General features: G+C 37.3%; 1 protein-coding gene across 1 annotated transcript; it reads right to left on the bottom strand.

The window, feature by feature from the left end:
* Positions 1 to 9,114: 9,114 nt before the first annotated feature.
* Positions 9,115 to 18,796, bottom strand: LOC106064821 (snaclec crotocetin-like). Its single transcript, XM_056031264.1, has 7 exons — positions 18,392 to 18,796; positions 18,125 to 18,200; positions 16,916 to 17,103; positions 15,712 to 15,808; positions 15,449 to 15,586; positions 14,182 to 14,371; positions 9,115 to 12,595 (listed from the first exon to the last, which is right to left on the bottom strand). Exons 2-7 carry the CDS (start codon positions 18,177 to 18,179, stop codon positions 12,502 to 12,504), a joined length of 762 nt encoding a protein of 253 aa, XP_055887239.1. The 5' UTR covers positions 18,180 to 18,200; positions 18,392 to 18,796; the 3' UTR covers positions 9,115 to 12,501.
* Between the last annotated feature and the right edge of the window lie 392 nt (positions 18,797 to 19,188).

Below are 19,188 nucleotides of genomic sequence, written 5' to 3'. Positions count from 1 at the left end.
TTTGAAGATTCTTTGGATGAAGCAATACGATGATCATTTATTTCTGGTTGAAACATTAAAGTCCCTTGGATGTGCAATGGAATTCAATACCCGTCCAAGAATTTTATTGCATCCTAGAGCTAAACAACTCCTAAAATAAACAGCTCTCACATCTTGTAATCAATACATTACACAAAAAATTCCTAAAACAAACAGCTCTCACATCTTGTAATCAATACATTACACAAACAACTCCTAAAATAAACAGCTCTCACATCTTGTAATCAAACATTACACAAACAACTCCTAAAACAAACAGCTCTCACATCTTATAATCAATACATTACACAAACAACTCCTAAAACAGTCTGTTTTTACATTTGAGCAGGGCCGGATTTAAATATGTGGAGGCCCCTATACTCTTTCGAAAGTTTTAATAAAGATCCTCTAATGAGTATCTAAAAGCATGTCATATTTCAATAGATACAATTAGAGTACTTGAAATTTAATTTCACTTTCCTTTTTCAAAAAAAATATTTAGTATTCATATGTCAGTTTAAAATGTGTATATGTTAGGGTTTACGGAGGGTAAGGCCGTAAATCCGGAACTGTACCGGTATTTACATATTCTAACTTTCTAAGCATGCTACATCTACTAGCGGACACTTCTTCAGCACGACATTGTTGCCACTGCACGTAAGACTTAAAGTGTTGGCGTTAAATAATGAAAAAAAAAAATACTAAAAAGTTTCTGACCCGCGTCGAAATTCCGAATATATCTTTCTCTTTTGTGGAGGTCCCTTACTTGTGGATGCACCTGGACTGTAGCCCTGGACTGTAGCCCTGGATTGTAGCCCTGGACTGTAGCCCTGGACTGTTGCCCTGGACTGTAGCCCTGGACTGTAGCCCTGGATTGTAGCCCTGGACTGTAGCCCTGGACTGTAGCCCTGGACTGTAGCCCTGGACTGTAGCCCTGGATTGTAGCCCTGGACTGTAGCCCTGGATTGTAGCCCTGGACTGATTTTCCGTTACATAATTTTTGAAAAATAAAAAAAAAAACGATTCTTTTCTAATAGTTTTAATACAATGCAAAAATACAAGCACACATTTATTTAGACGTCTTTTTTTATTACTGATTTTATTTTGGATAAATATTTGTACAATGTGAAAAGGATTAGTACGGACAGCAGGTATGGCCCCTACGGTAGGATGATTAGCTAGGTCTAAATTGTGTTTCTTCCTCCCCAACCAAAAATAATTATGAAATATTTATACAGTTTAATTAAGTTTCTTTAGTTTGTTTTAACTGTATTTTGAAACTCATGATAAACTTTTAGCTTAACTAATTTTGTTTAGTTCCCATCACTAAGAATGAAAGAATTAATTCAGAATCACGTATCGTGGTTATAGAAACTATCAATGAGTGGGGGGAAATGTTTGTATGAATTAAAAGAATACCTTGGAATTTATTGAATTCATAAATTGAGAATAAAAGAAATTTTATATTAAAATTATCAGTTTGATTTCCCTGTCTTTTGTTTATAGAACTTCTATGATTGTGTGTTAGAAAGTAGAAACGAATGGAAACAAAATATTAATTGCCTATTAATATTTATAAAGTTATTTTTTTTTTGAACACATAGTATTGTAAGACTTTAGTACATAAGACTTTAGTACGTAAGACTTTAAGATCGCTGTCCTAGCTGGCCGTGATTTAATCATTATGTTAATTTATTTGTCCATTTCAGTTGCATATTTTTTGTTTCTTCAACACTAATGTCAGTCCAGGGGACTTGTCACACAAACAGCACGTGGCTTCTGACCCCTGGTCAGTTTCTGACACCGAGGATGATCGCACTAGCGCGACATTTTCAAATCCGCTGGACGCTCATTACACATGTCTTCAAACTGTGTGACGCGCTGCTTCCGGGCTCGTGTCCACTCTGGTCAGTCGTTCTTGACCATTTCACGGGCCTGACCGGCTCTACGTCTTGTCCTGATTAACATTGACTCTTGAGGAAAGTGGTAAGAAGGCAGCGGCGCCCGCGACCCTTTCGAAAAAATCCACTTCAGCAGCGAGAGTGTCGCCACGTACAGTGGCACCAGGATTAAAACGCCGGTGTCGGACGAGCGAAGAAGGAAAAAAAATGCTTCTGTTTAAGATCGTGAGTAGAGCAGATAGCACGTGACAGCGTCATCAGCTGCTCATCTCCTGTCTTGTCCGACCTTCGCCCTACCCGGAGTCGGTGGCGGCACCTTCGTGGCGATGGCCTTTTGTATGGCGTCTCCACCCCGCTGTCATTAGAAGGTCGAGATCCTGAGCTGTGGAGGTTTTGTAATGCTTGGGGGGGGGGGACAACGAAAGGAGGTGGGAAGTAGAGCGACTCGGCGTTACAATCACCGGGGCGCCACTCCAAGTGACAATCTTTTCATCAAGGCGCTCTTACAGCGTGTCTTGGCGATAGTTTAATAGTTGAAATGCATTCTCTTCGAGTTTCCAATGAGACACTGTATTGCCCCAACAGTTCCTATGTAACCAATCATTAATTTTATTCTAACTACTTTATATTTTTAAAATGTATTTCTATTTTAAAGTCTATCTAGAGTGTAAGACATTGATAGGGGTAGCTTTAATCATGCGGTTAAGAATTAGGTAATTGCAAAACACAAAATACAAGCACACCATGAAAGAGTAACAAAAAGTTTTCTTGCCATATTGTAGATATAAAATATAGTGCTCAGAGAGTGAAATAATTTTTTTCCTTCTTTTTTTTTCCCTGGGATATGAGATACTTTCTTAAAATACTTTTGTTTATTTAAATCTGACGTTTATTTTAATATATCTTGGTTTTATTTATTTCTACCTTGGGTTTTAAAAAATTAGTCTGCTTATTTTGATCTGACTTTTTTTTTTTAAAGATTTGGCAACCAGTATGGCAAATATGTTACCAACCTAAAAGGCTTTTTAAAAATATGTTTTCGTCATAAAATATTTTTCCCAGAGTCACATTATTATATAGCATTTATTCTGAATTGATAAAGAAAAAAAAATATAACAAAATAATTGAATTATTTTTGTATAATTTTACTTTAATAGCCATTTTAATAAATGTTTATTATGATATAAATACACAAAACTCAATATTATTTCTTTATGGACTCATGTGAATGCAAAAAACATTGTTTAGATTTATTAGACCTTCTATTATTTAAAAAAGTAAAGTGTATAAAATATCATTACTTCTGCTTGACTTGTGTCTGATTCTTGTTGAGTTTCAGGCCCTTCAATGAAAAAAAAAATTGGTTCTTGTTTTTATCCGAAAATGTGTGTGTGGTGTGTTTGTGTGTGCATGTGTGTGTGGGTGTGTGTGGGAGTTTTTTCTGCCAAAGAAATGTTGAATATCTGCGGTTCAAGGAAATAGATATAAAAGGGCATGGGCATGGAAAATAAAGGTAGGCCTACAGCAATATCTGTACACGACCCTTCGTTGTCAAAGGTCGTTGACTTGTAGCTCCAAACTGTTGGTAGACAACTAAACAGCTGTAGGAGTGTTATATTCTGACTTGTAAACTAAAAAACTTGAATAACTTCTTTGTAAACAAAATGAAATGTAACTTTATTACAATATAGACTAATATAACTTGAGATGAAATGAAATAGACTTATTTTTCAAAACAAATCTAACTCACAATAAAAACACGTCTCTACACTCTGGCATCCTGGACGCGTCTGGCTTACCCAAGGCAGCTTACGACAGCGCCGATTAACTTGCTTCATCCACTCTGCCTAGCCACCAACCAAAAACTAACTTCTTCTCACCGTCACTACAAAAACACACACATACCAACACACACACACCATAACATCCTTCAAATGTAGAATATATATCTGCACATTACTAACTAACGACCTCTGTTTTACTTGCTCTATCAAGGACTCTAATCTGATCACATTTAATTACGTTATTTCCAGGTCATTGAAATGGTAGCCTAAACAATATGCACAAATTAAAAGCATGTAAATAAATCTACAATTTATTGTATAGTTCAGATCCCCATCACAAGCACCACGGGATATCAAATCTGCAGACGAACAGGCGAAATAGTTTTCCACAGGGTCTGTCTGATGACATTCTCCGGTGAAAGTGACGCTTCTTGGTTTTAATTGATAAATCAAACATGGCAGCTAGACCACGTGCCGCGGAAGTCATCATTACTCCCCTGGGCGCCGGGGGGATGCTGGGACTGAAGGCCGTGGAGAGCCCCCGTTATTTAACACGCGTCATGCCTCGCTATGAGACTCATCCTTGATGGTACTGTTGAAATTGTGTTCACAGTACTATTAATTAAAGATAATATATTATTTTAATTTTTTTTGTCCCTGTTGTTTTCCTGGACCATTTCACCTAACTACACATGAAGAATAAATGTCAAAGGTCAGCTGTGAGTAGTGAATGAACAAGAACTCATGGTAATAAGATACTAGTGAATTGGTTGAATTTGTATTACTAACTTCAGTCTAGTGGCGTGAACATTTTGTGAACTGGGGAGCTAAAATTAAACGTATTGAATAGATCATACTTTTAACTTTTTATCTGGTTTCCCCCATTTTGAAGCCCTCCACGTGCCGCCACTGTGCGATAGAAAGGTCGTTCAGTGCGGAGACAGCAGACAGTGACGCCTCTGGTTTATGGTGCCCGTTGTTCACTGCGTAATGTATGCGCCTTTTGTCATACGCTGTCAGTCGCGCTCTGGGGTTCGCACAAGTCACGGTACTCGCCACGCAGTAAACAGTTTTGAGGCTGATCATCTCTTTCTAATGTTTGGACGGGTCACTAGGGGTGCTGGCTCTAGGCAGAAGGTCTACACCATTTCACAGTGATGTAGTGTGGTGCCACTTCTGACTGTATGGATCGACATCTACACGGGTATCCCCCACTCACCTACTGGCATGCGCATGCCTACATTATACACATTGTTGTTAAAAGATCTTGTCAGACATGGTATTGATATAATACAACAACAGTATAACAGTTAAGAAAAAAAAGGGCTCCTGCTACCTCATTGTAGCATAACAGTCAATAATACACTACCTTAACAATAACAAAAATCCCATTATTACAGACAGGCGAGATTTCAGGGAGGGCAAATGTGGTCACTGCCCAGGGGCCTCCACAAGAAAGGCGAGCCCACAATAAAGAACAAAATCTATTTTTCAACGAGTCAGCAACTTTACGTTTTTTCTTTCAACATTTTTTTCGCAATTTTTATCTTACAGTTGGCAACACTGTCGTGGTTTTTAAATAGTCTGCTTATAATGTTATGATAGTATACAACAGTAGCTCAGCATCGCGTAAACCCTCAATATTTACATTTTATGTTACTAAAATATGCATATCAAATAATTAGGTTTATTTTTTTATAATTAAAGAAAACATTTATAAGTACTTTCTTTTATAATACGGCGCGTACTTTTAAATATTAGTATTTTTTATTAAAATGTAGATTTTTATTAAAGCTTTAGAAAAAGTGTAGGGGCCTCCACAAAAATTCTGCCCCGAGGCCTCCACGTTCTTAAATCCGGCCCTAATGATAGATACAGTGATGCAGATCAAACTAACAGATGCTGTGCATTACAGAAGTCTGGTCCAGTATTTGAACCCATCTTTTCCCCTCTACAAACGTCAATTCCATAAACTGATTCTTGTATCATATTGAGAAGCATTAAACATGGCCAGGATGAAAAAATCAGGGACATCTAGGAGTCGTCAGACAAGATTATATTAGGATTTAAAGTTGAAACAAATCAACGGACGTAGCCGTTGGGTAAAGCTAGTTCTCTAAACAGACATTTTTCATAACTACTGGGAACATATTTGCCTGGCCAGTGTAACGTTAGGGTTAATGTTTAATATGATCTAGGTCATCTGTCGTAAAAAGAGATACTCAACAGTTAAGCCATATGTCACGGGCCTCGTTAACACAAACAGATTCTAATAGAACGGATGTCATTCTCCACGTCTTCAATATATACTTCGGTCAGATGTTTCGAGGGGGCCGGAAAACACCACGTCATGGGCCGGATATGATCCGCTGGTCGTAGTTTGAACATTTCAGTTGTAGAAGAAGCAATAACTTATATCAGACTGGTTCAATGACTTCCTTGTTTCTTACTACTTGTAAGTTATACATCTGGGATTGATGGACTATACACCGACAGCAAGACTTGAACGTGACTTTGTTTAAGGGTTTCCAAAAGTAACCTTAATCCATATTAAGGCCTCAATTTTATTTTAAATTGTTTTTTTTTTTTTTAAATTGTGGGAACTGCGACAGAAGCGCCATCTTCAAGCTCTATTATAGCCTCGCTGTGGTTGCGATTTATGGTAAGGGAACAAACCAAGGTGACAAGTTCTGTTGCATAGGTAGACCGCTGATCCGGAAGCCCCACGAAATTGTTATAACATGCCCTAATATTATTCATCACCCTCGAATGCTAAATGGTAACTTGAATGATGATGTCGGGCGCGTCACTGGCTATGATGCGCGTGCAACACGATTGTCACCCCTGTGATGATCCACCCAGGATCCCATTGCGCTAAGCGCCCATCCGATTTCATTTCTATATACTTCCGGTGCGGTAAAAGCCAAAAAAAAACACAAAACAATTATTATTTTTTTTACAAGTCTATCATTGGTAGAATTAAATATCTGAGACCTAGTTAACACGGTGTGTGTGTGTGTGTGTGTGTGTGTGTGTGTTAATACTGCTTTTTCAAAGTGACGTTTTCGACATAGGGGTAAACTCATGGCCGTATTATAAAGGTGCCGTGCGCAGGTCACGTGCCTCTTTTGACCAACCAGGCTGAGCCAGACGAGAAGAAGAGGCGAGTGTCGCGATGCCCAGATGATAATAATTCTGCATCCGGTCGGACTCGCAGAGACTGCTGCCAACTCTGAGGACGAAACAAACCTACGGCAACTGGGATGTTTTTTTTTTAAAGACTTTTTTGTTCCCTCTCCCACTGATCCACCCCACCTCTCTCTCTCCTCTTTTTCTCCAGACACTCGCATTTTTTTGTTGTCTTCGTTTTCTTCTCTCTGTCTCGAATTCAATTGTCTTGTCTCGGCCAGTCAACGAGGAAACACACAAACCAATGAAAGAACTAATATGCCGGTTGTAAAGAGACATTGGCTGGAGTCGGGTGTAGGGGTTTGAGAGGGAGTCATGCCGTGGAGGGTGCCCAGGTCAGCCAGCGAAAGTGAAAAGTTCAAGCAACTGGCACTGGATGCTAATCTTCAGTCCACTAAACACGTGTTGGTTTGACCATAATTTTCCGGTCTGTGGTCAAAGCAGGGGCCATGAGTTCCATTCTGTGGTCAAAGCAAGTACCACGAGTTCCATTCTGTGGGACTGGAACTCTTTTCATCTGCAAATAAGGTTTCTGTCTTGCTTCAATCTTGTCAATCTCTTTCTCTCTCTTTCTTTCTTTCTCTCTCTCTTTCTTAATTTCTTTCTTTCTCTCATCCTTTCATATTTGCCAGCTAGATATCTTTCTTTTCTGCCTATTTTTTTTTCTATTTATTTTTCATAATTAATTTTTTTAGTGTTTGTGTTTTTTTTGTGAGTTTGGGGGGAGGGAATATTAATTGTAGAATCTCTCTCTATATATATATATATAACGGCCTGTCTGTCTTACTAATTCATTGTGACTGTGACCTCAGAACCGTATCTGTTTCTATGTAAAGGTTGATGAGTAAATAGACATTGATGTTTATTTCAATTGAAAATAAATATCTATATATTCGCAGTGTATCTGTTGGTCTACTGTCTTTGACAAATAAATCGCAAATGAGGCTATTGTTTTATGTTAACAATTAGCAGAGTTTGAGTCATTGATTAACATGCATGACTAGATTGACACATGAAATGCGTAGGACGTAATTATCTTCTCTTTTTAAGTATAGTCTCTAATTTATAAGATAAGAATTAGAATATCATAATTATCAAGGAGCTAAATTAACTGATATTAACAATTGAGTCTGACAACGAAAGGGCGCACAAAATATTTGATTTAAACTAAACACTTTAACATTTTGTCAAATTGTGAAGCACTACTTTAATTGTTTTATGCGCTTTGCAGTTATCAATACATATTTATTATTAATAAAGTAAAAAAAACAACAACATAAAACGACATTACCACTAATGTAAAAAAAATATCATTGAATACAGTGACGTCATTTTCATTCCTCAGTGGCACCTTTGATACTTTTTTTTTTATCTTATCTTATGTTATATAATATAGACGTTACTTCAAAAAAGAAGATGATTACGTCCTACGCGTCATGCATTCAGTCATGCATATTAACCAATGACTTAAATTCTGCCTAGTCATGCTCTAATAACACTAGGGAAGAAGGAGTATTGAGTCTTCTGTCCTGAAGGCTTTCTAAATTTAGTGATTTTACTAAAGGTGTTACTCTAGTCAAATGTGAATATTCGTTTCAATTCGTTTGTTATGAATCCCACTGCTCTATTTTGTGTCTGTTCCAGTTTCTTAATGTTTTCTTGAGTTGAGGGGTCCCAAACAGAGGATGCATATTCGATTATTATTTTTTCGTGAGAAGTGTCAGGAACAAGATTTTAATGCTCGTTAGAAAGGACATTTCAATACGTCTTCGCCGATGTGATTCTAGAGTCTTTCTGTCTTACTTACGTCACAAGGGTCAACTTTCTCCCGCGTAACATATATCGAGACGTTGACATAACCTTGACACTAAAGCAGGCCCGCTACAAGACTTCGTGCTGAGCTACAATCTTACAATGACCAAAAGCCCATTACAAATGCACGTGCTCTGCTGCCTGCTAAGTCTCTCACACTAAAGTATCGTCTGGATGAGGCAGGGGAAGACACGTGCATGTTTTTTTTATCTAGATGATCTTCATTATGTTATAAGTATGTATACCAAAAATTTTATAATGCTAAAATATACTACCTTTTTGATTCTCAGTAGGAATGCAAACTGTTTAATCTCTGTCTTAATTTTTTTTTTTATATAATTATTAGCTTTTTACGTTAAACATTATTGGTGAGATAAATTAACAAATGCACACTGTTTTATTTATTTATTTATTTATCAATGTCAGTAGAGTAAGAACACTATAGTATTTCAGTAACACAGTATTTCAATACCAGCATAACACATTGACATCAAAATTAAAGTAAAGGGAAACAACAAAGTTATTCTCATTTAAAAACTTTAGATATGGAGTTCGCCCCCCTGTTTAAAAAAAAAGTTAAAACATTTGTGAAGAGGAGTTGGTTTGGCTACCAGATAAAAACAGTCTCCTCAATGTCCTTCATTGCTCATGGTTGGAAATGTACAAATAAATCTCCTGTATCTAGTCTGCACTTATTCGCAAGGACTTCTCTCTCTAGCAAATCTTTATTGGAAGATGAAGCTGATCTGAAGAGATAATATTCCTTCAGTCAAGCTTAGGAAGGGTATACGATAAATGTGCTGTGCATTTAGTAATATTTGAGGAGACCCACTTAACAGTGAGGTTGCTGACGCTATATGACTCCTGCTCTTTAAGCGAACTTGAGCATCAAGGTTTTTGTTTCGATCATAACTATAATAAGGAGTGACGAAAGTAAATCTAACAAGTTTTATGTGTCTGTCACAGTGCAATAGAATGACTCAATTACTTAGGGGGAAAAACTACAACAACTATTCAATGTCCTTTACGTTTTGACTTACATCACTTATTTATGTTCATTAAACAAACACAAAAACATTTTTGACATTTTTTTAAAGCAGTTGGAGAAGTTTGATAGGATTTTTAAAAAACTAATTAGCTTGTAAATATCACCATATTATTAGCTGCCGAAAATTAACAAATGAACTTCTTAGAGAATTTTCATCAGCTAAATCAGTTAAGTTAGATAATGAATAGTCTTGTATATATGTTCTTTATTCTTGTATTCTTCTGAATGTACGGAGCAACTAAAACTGTGGCATCGGAAAGGTAATAAAAATATAAATAATTTGCAAAATATTATCATGAAACACTACTACACTAGTGTGTGATCTGTTTTAATATGCTGGTGATTTGAAGTTGATTCGGACAATAATTTACTAAACGTAGGCCTAATTATGTACAAACCAATTCGCTTAGGATTTTTAGTTAATTTGCTACATAGAATTGAAAGTTTTAATTGAACTTGACAAACTGTTTGATATTATGTTGTTAAATAAAATATAAACCGTCATTACAATTAATAAAATAAATAAATTAAATTCAACAAGGTTACAAAAGAAACACAAACTCAAAATCGGCCCCCGAAGTGGTCCACCCAGGCAGGCTTCAATATTTTCAGAAAGAACATCCGAATGAAATTATATCAAAGAGAAATGAGAGATAAGAATGGAGAATGAAGGTTAACAGATATTGTGTAGTGCCCCAACGGTCCCGCAGATCAAAGAATAGGTGAAAGTGAATGTAAAGTTAGATGTGAACCTGGCCTAACTAGTTCCCTTTTCAGACATTGTGGTCTATAGGGCAGATGATGTAAAGTTCATCTGTTTTTGTGGCCTACGGTTAACGAGGGTGTCATGTAGACAGCACAACGACCAACCGCCGTTACTCTTCCCCAACTAATGTCAGGTACCCATTAGAGCTGAGTGGACTCAGAGGCGCCCAAAGATTCAAAAGTTGAAAATCCCAGTCTTCACCAGGATTCGAACCCGGGACCCCCGGTTCGGAAGCCAAGCGCTTTACCGCTCAGCCACCGCGCCTCCCCTGGCCTAACTGATGTCTTATAATTGATCTAATTGTTTTGAAAAAGCTCAATCTCTTATTCGAATCCTCAAAAAAAAAAAAAAAAATGTCCGCAATAAAAAAAAGTTCACAAAAATGAAGTTTACAAGATTACTATTCCTTTTAAATTAGGTCTAACTTGTAATGCATACTAATTTGCTTTTTCTCATAAAAAAAACTGCTTGCATAACTGATTTTAAAAATTAGATTTTTCGCTTTCAGAAAAAAAAAAGTAGCCGTTGCATCAGAACTTTGAATGGTCTAAAATATTGTGATGTCCGATTTTCAATATCTTTTCTAGTTTACGAGATCTAAACGGGACGGACGGACAGACGGACAGAGATTTCGCACGAAACTAATAGCGTGTTTTCCCTTTCGGGGGCCGCTAAAAAGTGTTAACAAACATTCACGTACCAGCCCTTTAACTTTTTTCCCTTGACTGTACAAGCACGAGGGCTAAGCATTTGTCTTTCCATTTTATTTTAATATCAAAATCAGACTGATGCGCTCCTGGTATACTTGTGAGTCTTGGACACTGACTGCAGAGCTAGAGAGGAGGATCCTAGCAATGGAAGTGACATGCTACAGAAGGATCCTAGCAATGGAAGTGACATGCTACAGAAGGATCCTACGTATCACATTCAAAGACCGCATCACAAATCAAGAGATTAGAAACACTGTTACTGCAGCGATTGGACCCAATGATGACCTGCTAACTATCGTTAAAAAAACACAAGCTGAAAATCTATGGCCATATTACAAGATCTTCGGGGCTCGCAAAGACCTTCCTTCAGGGAACAATACCAGGAAAAAGAAGAAGAGGCAGACAGAGAGAGAGCGATGGGAGGACAGCATAAAAGAATGGACGGGTTTGCCATTAAGGCAAAGACAGAGAGGAATGGAGAAAGACGGTCGACGAATCTTGCATGGTGTCCCAACGGTCCAACAGACTAAGGGATAGGTGACGGTAAGGTAAGGTACAAGCACAATGGCCAGTTTTTTAAAATCTTTCCGTTACATTCCCAAAAGATAATGTCGTAGTGGCCAACCTTTGAAGTCAGGTATTTAAAAAAATAATTCCGATATTATTATTCTGCTTTGAATAAACAAAGTTTTTAAATATGCGTTGAAATTATTTCTTTCAAAATGCTTATGAGTTTGTTACAGTTCACTTTGATTTAACATTTCCTTTCGAAAGACTATGAATACTGGTCCTATAGTTATTTCTTTTTTATAGGCATGATTTTCATCCAATCAATTCGTTTCAATTCAACAGACTCTCCCTTAACGGAAGCTTTTACTGCCAGTTTCTGTCAAATATTTTTATTTACAATTGCCAAATACAATTTTTATATATATATACACCAAGGGCAGCAATACAGTAAATACTCTAAAGTCCATTTTATTTATAGAGTTTGTTCCCTTGTAGCCAAAACATGAAAATTTATTACTGTTGAGACTTGAACATCAATTTTTAACTACTCAGAGCTATTGATACTAGTGCTACAAATACGCTTGCGTGCCAGACAATATGGTCTTGATTTTTTGTGTTATTAACTAAGGAGAAATAATGGACATAGCACAAGGTGTCAAAGTAGTAAATTAAATTGAAAATACCATCTGTTTAACTATCATATAGCAAGTTACATTGAAAATACCAACTGTTTAACTATCACAGCAGCGGATTTCTTGCAGGTCTAAACAGTGAAGTCAGAAAACAGTGTACATTTAAAATCCTCACATTTGGTAAGTGTGTTACAGCTGACTTGAAATACCTGACATCCGGACAGGCTAAGAGAGACAAGCATTGCAGATGATATTATTGACATGTATTTTGTATAAAAAATAAATAAATCTAGACTTAAACGCTTTCACGCTAAACAGTTATGAACGTAAAAAGCCAAAAAAAAAAGCAACAACAAAAAAACTGCAGGTCTAAAGATGTGAATAAGCCAGACTGGTATGTGAGCTTTCATACAACACATAGTGACGGTATAATGACCTTTGAACTAGCCATGTCTTGCCACTAAAAAACGACGGTCGCGCCTTGGACGCAACTAAAGGAATGTATTCATACTAGACAGTTATTTTTAGTAGAGCGAGGATGAACCAATCATAAATGATTAATTTGAATAAGATTAAAAAAAAAAAAAGATCTAGATACGGAAAGGTTATTCCATCCAATATGAAAGCGAAAACAACGCGTGAAATGGTTTTGTGTTTTGTCCCACATTCAAAACGATGTAGTGTACAAGCGGCCTTAGACTTGTAGATAACAAAAAACGCGATATAATGAAAGAGAAACAGAATAGTATGTGGATATGATCATCAAGTCTTTAAGTAGATGGGGCATAACTATTGGGGGGGGGGGAAGAGAAACACACTCACATACACATAAACTACGGACCAAACCAATACAATTCCTTTCTCCTACACAGAAGATTTCTTCATCAATGAAATAATAAAAGAGTGACAACTGCAAATGTTAGCATTACCAATGATGGGATTAGGGGCTGAGGGGCAACGCTTGGCTTCCTATCAAGAGAGTTCGAGTTCGAATCCCGACTCGAGCAGAGTTGTGTTTGCCGAGCGCCTAACAGAAGCACGGGAACCTCCTCCCAGATACCCCTGTCCCTCCACAGGTCAACAACAGAGATTGGATCATAGCGTTCTGAGCTTGCTTCAAGCATGAAAGTTGAACTATACAAAGCATTCTATTTATTTTGTGTTATAAATCGATATAATAATACTTATTAATATAGGTGTTGTATATTGTAATGCTAAAACCTTTACGAGTCTTTTTAGGAAGTTTATACTGATACCGTCCTGGTCAAACCTTGTTTATGTACAGGAGTGTGAAGGTTGGAGGGTATCTTGGGGATTTCCATGCTTCCTTCAGGCGTTAAACAAAAAAATAAAAAGACCTCAAACTGAGTCCAAATTTGAACTCGAATAAAAAAAAATCTCTCTTTCGGAATTTGATTTCGAGTCCTTACTGTTTTGTCGACAATGACACTCAGTGACACAGGTGTTTGTTGGCAGCCAACTCCAAATGGTTATAAAGTAAGTCGTAAGATTTCCCCCAAATCTGATAAGACCTCAGAAAAATTTACCTGTATGCTCTATAGCCATTATAAAGACGAACTATATCAATTCCTATCACAAAGTCTGTTCTGAGATCATCTCATGACATTTCACCAAGTCTCTCAAAATAAACTAAACCCCTAGTGTTACCACCAAGGTTCTCAAAACAAGCTAAACACCCAATGTTTCCACCAAGAAATATGATATTTCCAGAGACTGGACATGCGTTTGCAAATGTTTCAAGTCCACTATGATGAAATTGTACAGTATATTAACTATATAGCCAAACATACCTGAAACATGTGAAGGCACATCCCACCTCTGTAGTGACCAGAGTATCAGTTAAGTAAGAGCCTGACCCTGGCAGGAACCGAAGGACAGGTGGGTACATTCTTTCAAAAAGTTGAGCGTGTCCCAGAGGATTGGTTGGAATCGGACCAGTGTGATTTAGTAGGCTCGCTGTGACAAACACTTTGGGCAGAGCTATGGGTATATAGATTTATGTCGTGATCGTTATAACATTACTACAGCTTAATTAATTATGTAATCACAGATAAAACTTAAAACAGGTAATTAACTGAAGTATATTGGAGATTTTTGTTTATGGAAGATAACTATAAATAGGTAGATTTTTGGTGTATATGGTCACAATATGGTGTATAAAATATAGGACGTGTTTGGTTTTACATGTTTCGTATGTTTGTTCAGAATTAAACATAATTAAATCCTAGCACAAATCTCCACCAGTACGGCCGGCAGGGTTCAAATCCGTGACCATTGCCATGACAGTCTAGAGCGCAAACCACACTATATGGCAGCCATCATCTATGCATTTTAGGATGTTTAATTTTTTTTAGCATTGCATAATCAAATTTCCAAGCCCTTTCGCTTAGTTATAGCACAAATTGATTTGTATTTATAGTTATCAGCAGTGATCTTTCACTATGGCGTCATTGACACTGTTTCGTTTATTTCATGTATTCTAAAATCTCTCCTTTTCTATCTTTTAAAAAGATTCTTTTTCTTTCAGTTACCCCAAAGTTCCCCATACCGCATTCTCTTCTTTTTCTATTTGACTGTATTTTATTGCTAGAGAAAGTAAACCAGACCTTGCAAATCAAATGTAAGCAAAGAGGAGATCACTGTGATCAAAAATATCGTGAAAATCTCCAATTTTATAATTCATCAACTGATATAAGAACTCTAACGTCAAATGTCACTGATTTAACTCTGCCTCTCCTATTTGACGGTACCATCGTTGATTTGAGCCCATGAAATTAATTTTTGTCTTGTTATAAAAGCTTGCACTCCCCTTTCGATTATATACCCAATAAAATAGTTCCTGATAACAAAGTTCTAGAAGTTTAACCCTAACAGGGAAGTGAACTACAGATGAACAAAATGAATAATTCCGTCGGATCTTGTAAAATAATGACAGAGAGAAAGAGTTAATGTATTACTATCTTATAGTTGGTATTGTGGCTTTATGTCCTTATAATTCAGTTGATTTGTCTATATTTTGATGACTTAAAAAAGGGATACAACTAATTATTACGGTACCTTTCTTGCAAACAAAAGCATCAGCTGCCATCACGCAGTCGAGAAAAGCCACACTTCCGCTATTTCTCAACGCGATACATTTCTGGGGCGTGGCCACCGGAACTCCAGATACTCCGTCAAGTATAGTCCACGTCACACCTGGGAAACAAGAAGAGACCATTACGTGAGTTGTTCTACAAATCGATATAGCTCTACCAATGTTTGACTTCAGTACAAGAGTAGCAGACGTAAGTTAAAACAACGGCAGTACTTCGAAGACTCACTTGTTTTTTTAAATAACGAACTATCATCGTAACTCCACAGACCATCCGATGTCCCTCTCAATCCGATCCACAGGAAACTGATTTGTTCCGCTGGATACTGGAAATATAAATATCCACGAAAAAGTTATTTAAAAAGTTATCATAACTGTACAGGTAGAATAATACTATGACTGAACAATATAATACGAAGACTATTTTTCAATTAAAAACAAGAACATTTCACGGAAAAACACAGAAGAAACAGACACACACAAAACACAAATTCAATTCAACTGCAACACACAAACATTTTGATATTTTTCGCCTTCCTTCTGATATAGTCTTACAGTCAGAGAGCAGCGCTGATATAGTCTTACAGTCAGAGAGCAGCGCTGATAGAGTCTTACAGTCAGAGAGCAGCGCTGATATAGTCTTACAGTCAGAGAGCAGCGCTGATATAGTCTTACAGTCAGAGAGCAGCGCTGATATAGTCTTACAGTCAGAGAGCAGCGCTGATATAGTCTTACAGTCAGAGAGCAGCGCTGATATAGTCTTACAGTCAGAGAGCAGCGCTGATATAGTCTTACAGTCAGAGAGCAGCGCTGATATAGTCTTACAGTCAGAGAGCAGCGCTGATATAGTCTTACAGTCAGAGAGCAGCGCTGATATAGTCTTACAGTCAGAGAGCAGCGCTGATATGGTCTTACAGTCAGAGAGCAGCGCTGATATGGTCTTACAGTCAGAGAGCAGCGCTGATATAGTCCTACAGTCAGAGAGCAGCGCTGATATGGTCTTACAGTCAGAGAGCAGCGCTGATATAGTCTTACAGTCAGAGAGCAGCGCTGATATAGTCTTACAGTCAGAGAGCAGCGCTGATATAGTCTTACAGTCAGAGAGCAGCGCTGATATAGTCTTACAGTCAGAGAGCAGCGCTGATATAGTCTTACACTCAGAGAGCAGCGCTGATACAGTCTTACAGTCAGAGAGCAGCGCTGATATAGTCTTACAGTCAGAGAGCAGCGCTGATATAGTCTTACAGTCAGAGAGCAGTGCTGTTACAGTCTTACAGTCAGAGAGCAGCGCTGATATAGTCTTACAGTCAGAGAGCAGCAATAGAATTGGTCTCCCCTTAAATGCGCTGCCAAAACATTAATAATTCTGTATCAAAAACATTTCTCTTGTATTGAGACTCTAAATTCTTTGTGAAAACTTCAACGACACATACCCTCCATAGAGACAATATAAAATCTTTTTCCACTTGACTCCAGACACTGGCTAGAGACGAGCCCATTGCCTGGCAGCTCAATCTGGCGGAGTCGGCGCCAGCGTTGCTACCCACCAGCAAGTAGCAGTGCTCCCCGTGATTGGTCCAGCCCTCATCACATCCGTAGGCTTGTAGGTCGCTGTATGCGCCTGTAAAATGAACCAATGAGTTACAGGAAGACCATTCCTTATAGAAGCCCTCAACACTGACCTGCAACTTCACAGCCAGTGAGCAGTTTAGTACAATAGCACGTTGCCACGTCACAGGTCTATCTGACAACGAGCTATTGGTCTAAGCTACACATATGTTGTGACGTTGCAGGTCAGTTCCCAGGCCTTTTATAACGATTGGTCTCTATTACAGGCAATACTGACAGGACAACAGTTTGATTGGTTATATCTTGATGTTCAATAAACCAAAGCAATGGTTTCTGTAGAAGAAACGCTGAAGACTATAATGCGATTCGTCTTAGGGTAGATAATTGAAGAGGGAATCTTGTTTTGAACTAATAGTCCATGTTTTGACTTTTATAAAGGAATGGTTGCATATGATAAATCAATCTGAAATATATTGATAGTAATCTAAATCATAGTAATCTAAATTGAGCAGCAGCATATTCTTCCTATATTTTAATCCTGAGAATCCCTTGCACTCTTTCTCTCTCTCTCTCACTTTTTCTTTTTTTTTTCTCTGTTAATGTTAAACCTTCTCTTTTTCTCGGCTAACAAAGCCTACATGTTAAAGCCAACATAGTTCAACATGGCCAACTAGAACAGGTGTAGATCTACATTTAATGTCAGAATAGACTCAACAATTAATGTAGACTTCGTTTATTTCTCCAACGCGTGCATTATACCCCCGCCTCCCAGCCCCTCCCCCCCTTTTTTTTTTTGTTTCCATCCGGGAGAAGAAAGTAATTTGATGAGCATTAGTCTTGCATTATACCCCACCCCACCTTATTAAGCATTATATTTAGCACTAGCTTATTTTATTTTTCCTATCTTATCTTACAGTTCCGATCTTATCTTACATGCCCTATCTTACCTTACATTTCAATTTCCGAACTATCTTATATGTCCTATCTAATCTTAAATTGCCTAACTAATCTTAAGCCTCCGGAAACCTTCTTGTAAGATCCATTTGTGCAAGTATCTAACAATCAGTTTTTACCTTTAAAAAGTAGAAATAAGGTCAAAAGTTTCAGTTGACTAAACGGAACAAACATCAGTGAAACACTTGCCAAAACCTGCAAGAAAAATGTAACAGAGCATTGGTACTTCAAATAAATTCCATCATAGTGTTTGTGTATCATTTTGATTAAAATATGCCTATAATATATCGGTGACTACTTTACGTTGTACGACAGATCTCAAGTAAATGAATATTTTCCAAATTAAATGAAGAATCCATTATTTTCAAAGTAAAATCATAACTTACCTTCTTGCAAAAATGACATCTAAGTAAAAACGGCAAGTCCGAATTGTTCAGTGCCTAAAATAAACTGAGACTATCAAAGTTAGATTAACTCTCTCCACCAACACAAGCCCCTCTGCATAGAACAAACCCAGTAATATTATAATCAATGTGTGACGAAATTATTTCCAATATTTTTTCTGTGGATTAAAAGAATGTATCAAGCACAAAGACTTTAGCGAGCACGCTGTAGATCTGACTAGAAGTCTATTCACAGGGAACTTAGTGTCAAATGAAAAGTTTGTTTTCAAAATAAAACTTAGCAATTGTTTACAATGTAACAGTGAAGCTGTTTCGAGAGCATACTACAGAACACAAATGTCTGTAAGCGGGGATCATTGTTGGACTGAGCATCACAAGATTTGTTTTCTCGACTTGCTCAACACTCAAGTCTAGCACTACAAGATAAAGAAAAGAAATAGTGTCTGCCACTGGCCTCTCTGTTGTGGGTGGTCCTTAAAAGCGCTATCACTGCGACAACAGTAGTAAATAAAATAACATTACCAAGACTACTTAGACTAGTAAGAGGTAAGGAGATCAGTTTCACAAAAAGAAGAATTTAAATATATTGTCTTTCTGTACTATGCATATTGCCCCGTATCTAAATGGTTTATTTAGACACATTTTACGCAAATAAATCCGTATTTTAAACAGGTCTTAAAGATCTTAAATCGCAAATATTTAAACTACGTACATTATTTGTTTTACATGTTTCGGATGTTCCTTTAGAATTGGAAGATTAGTAAAACCTAGTCAAAATC

Source organism: Biomphalaria glabrata, chromosome 5 (assembly GCF_947242115.1).
Source record: "Biomphalaria glabrata chromosome 5, xgBioGlab47.1, whole genome shotgun sequence".
Taxonomy (NCBI): domain Eukaryota; kingdom Metazoa; phylum Mollusca; class Gastropoda; family Planorbidae; genus Biomphalaria; species Biomphalaria glabrata.
Note: the sequence above shows the minus strand (reverse complement) of the source record. Positions and strands in the feature narration are given on the sequence as shown.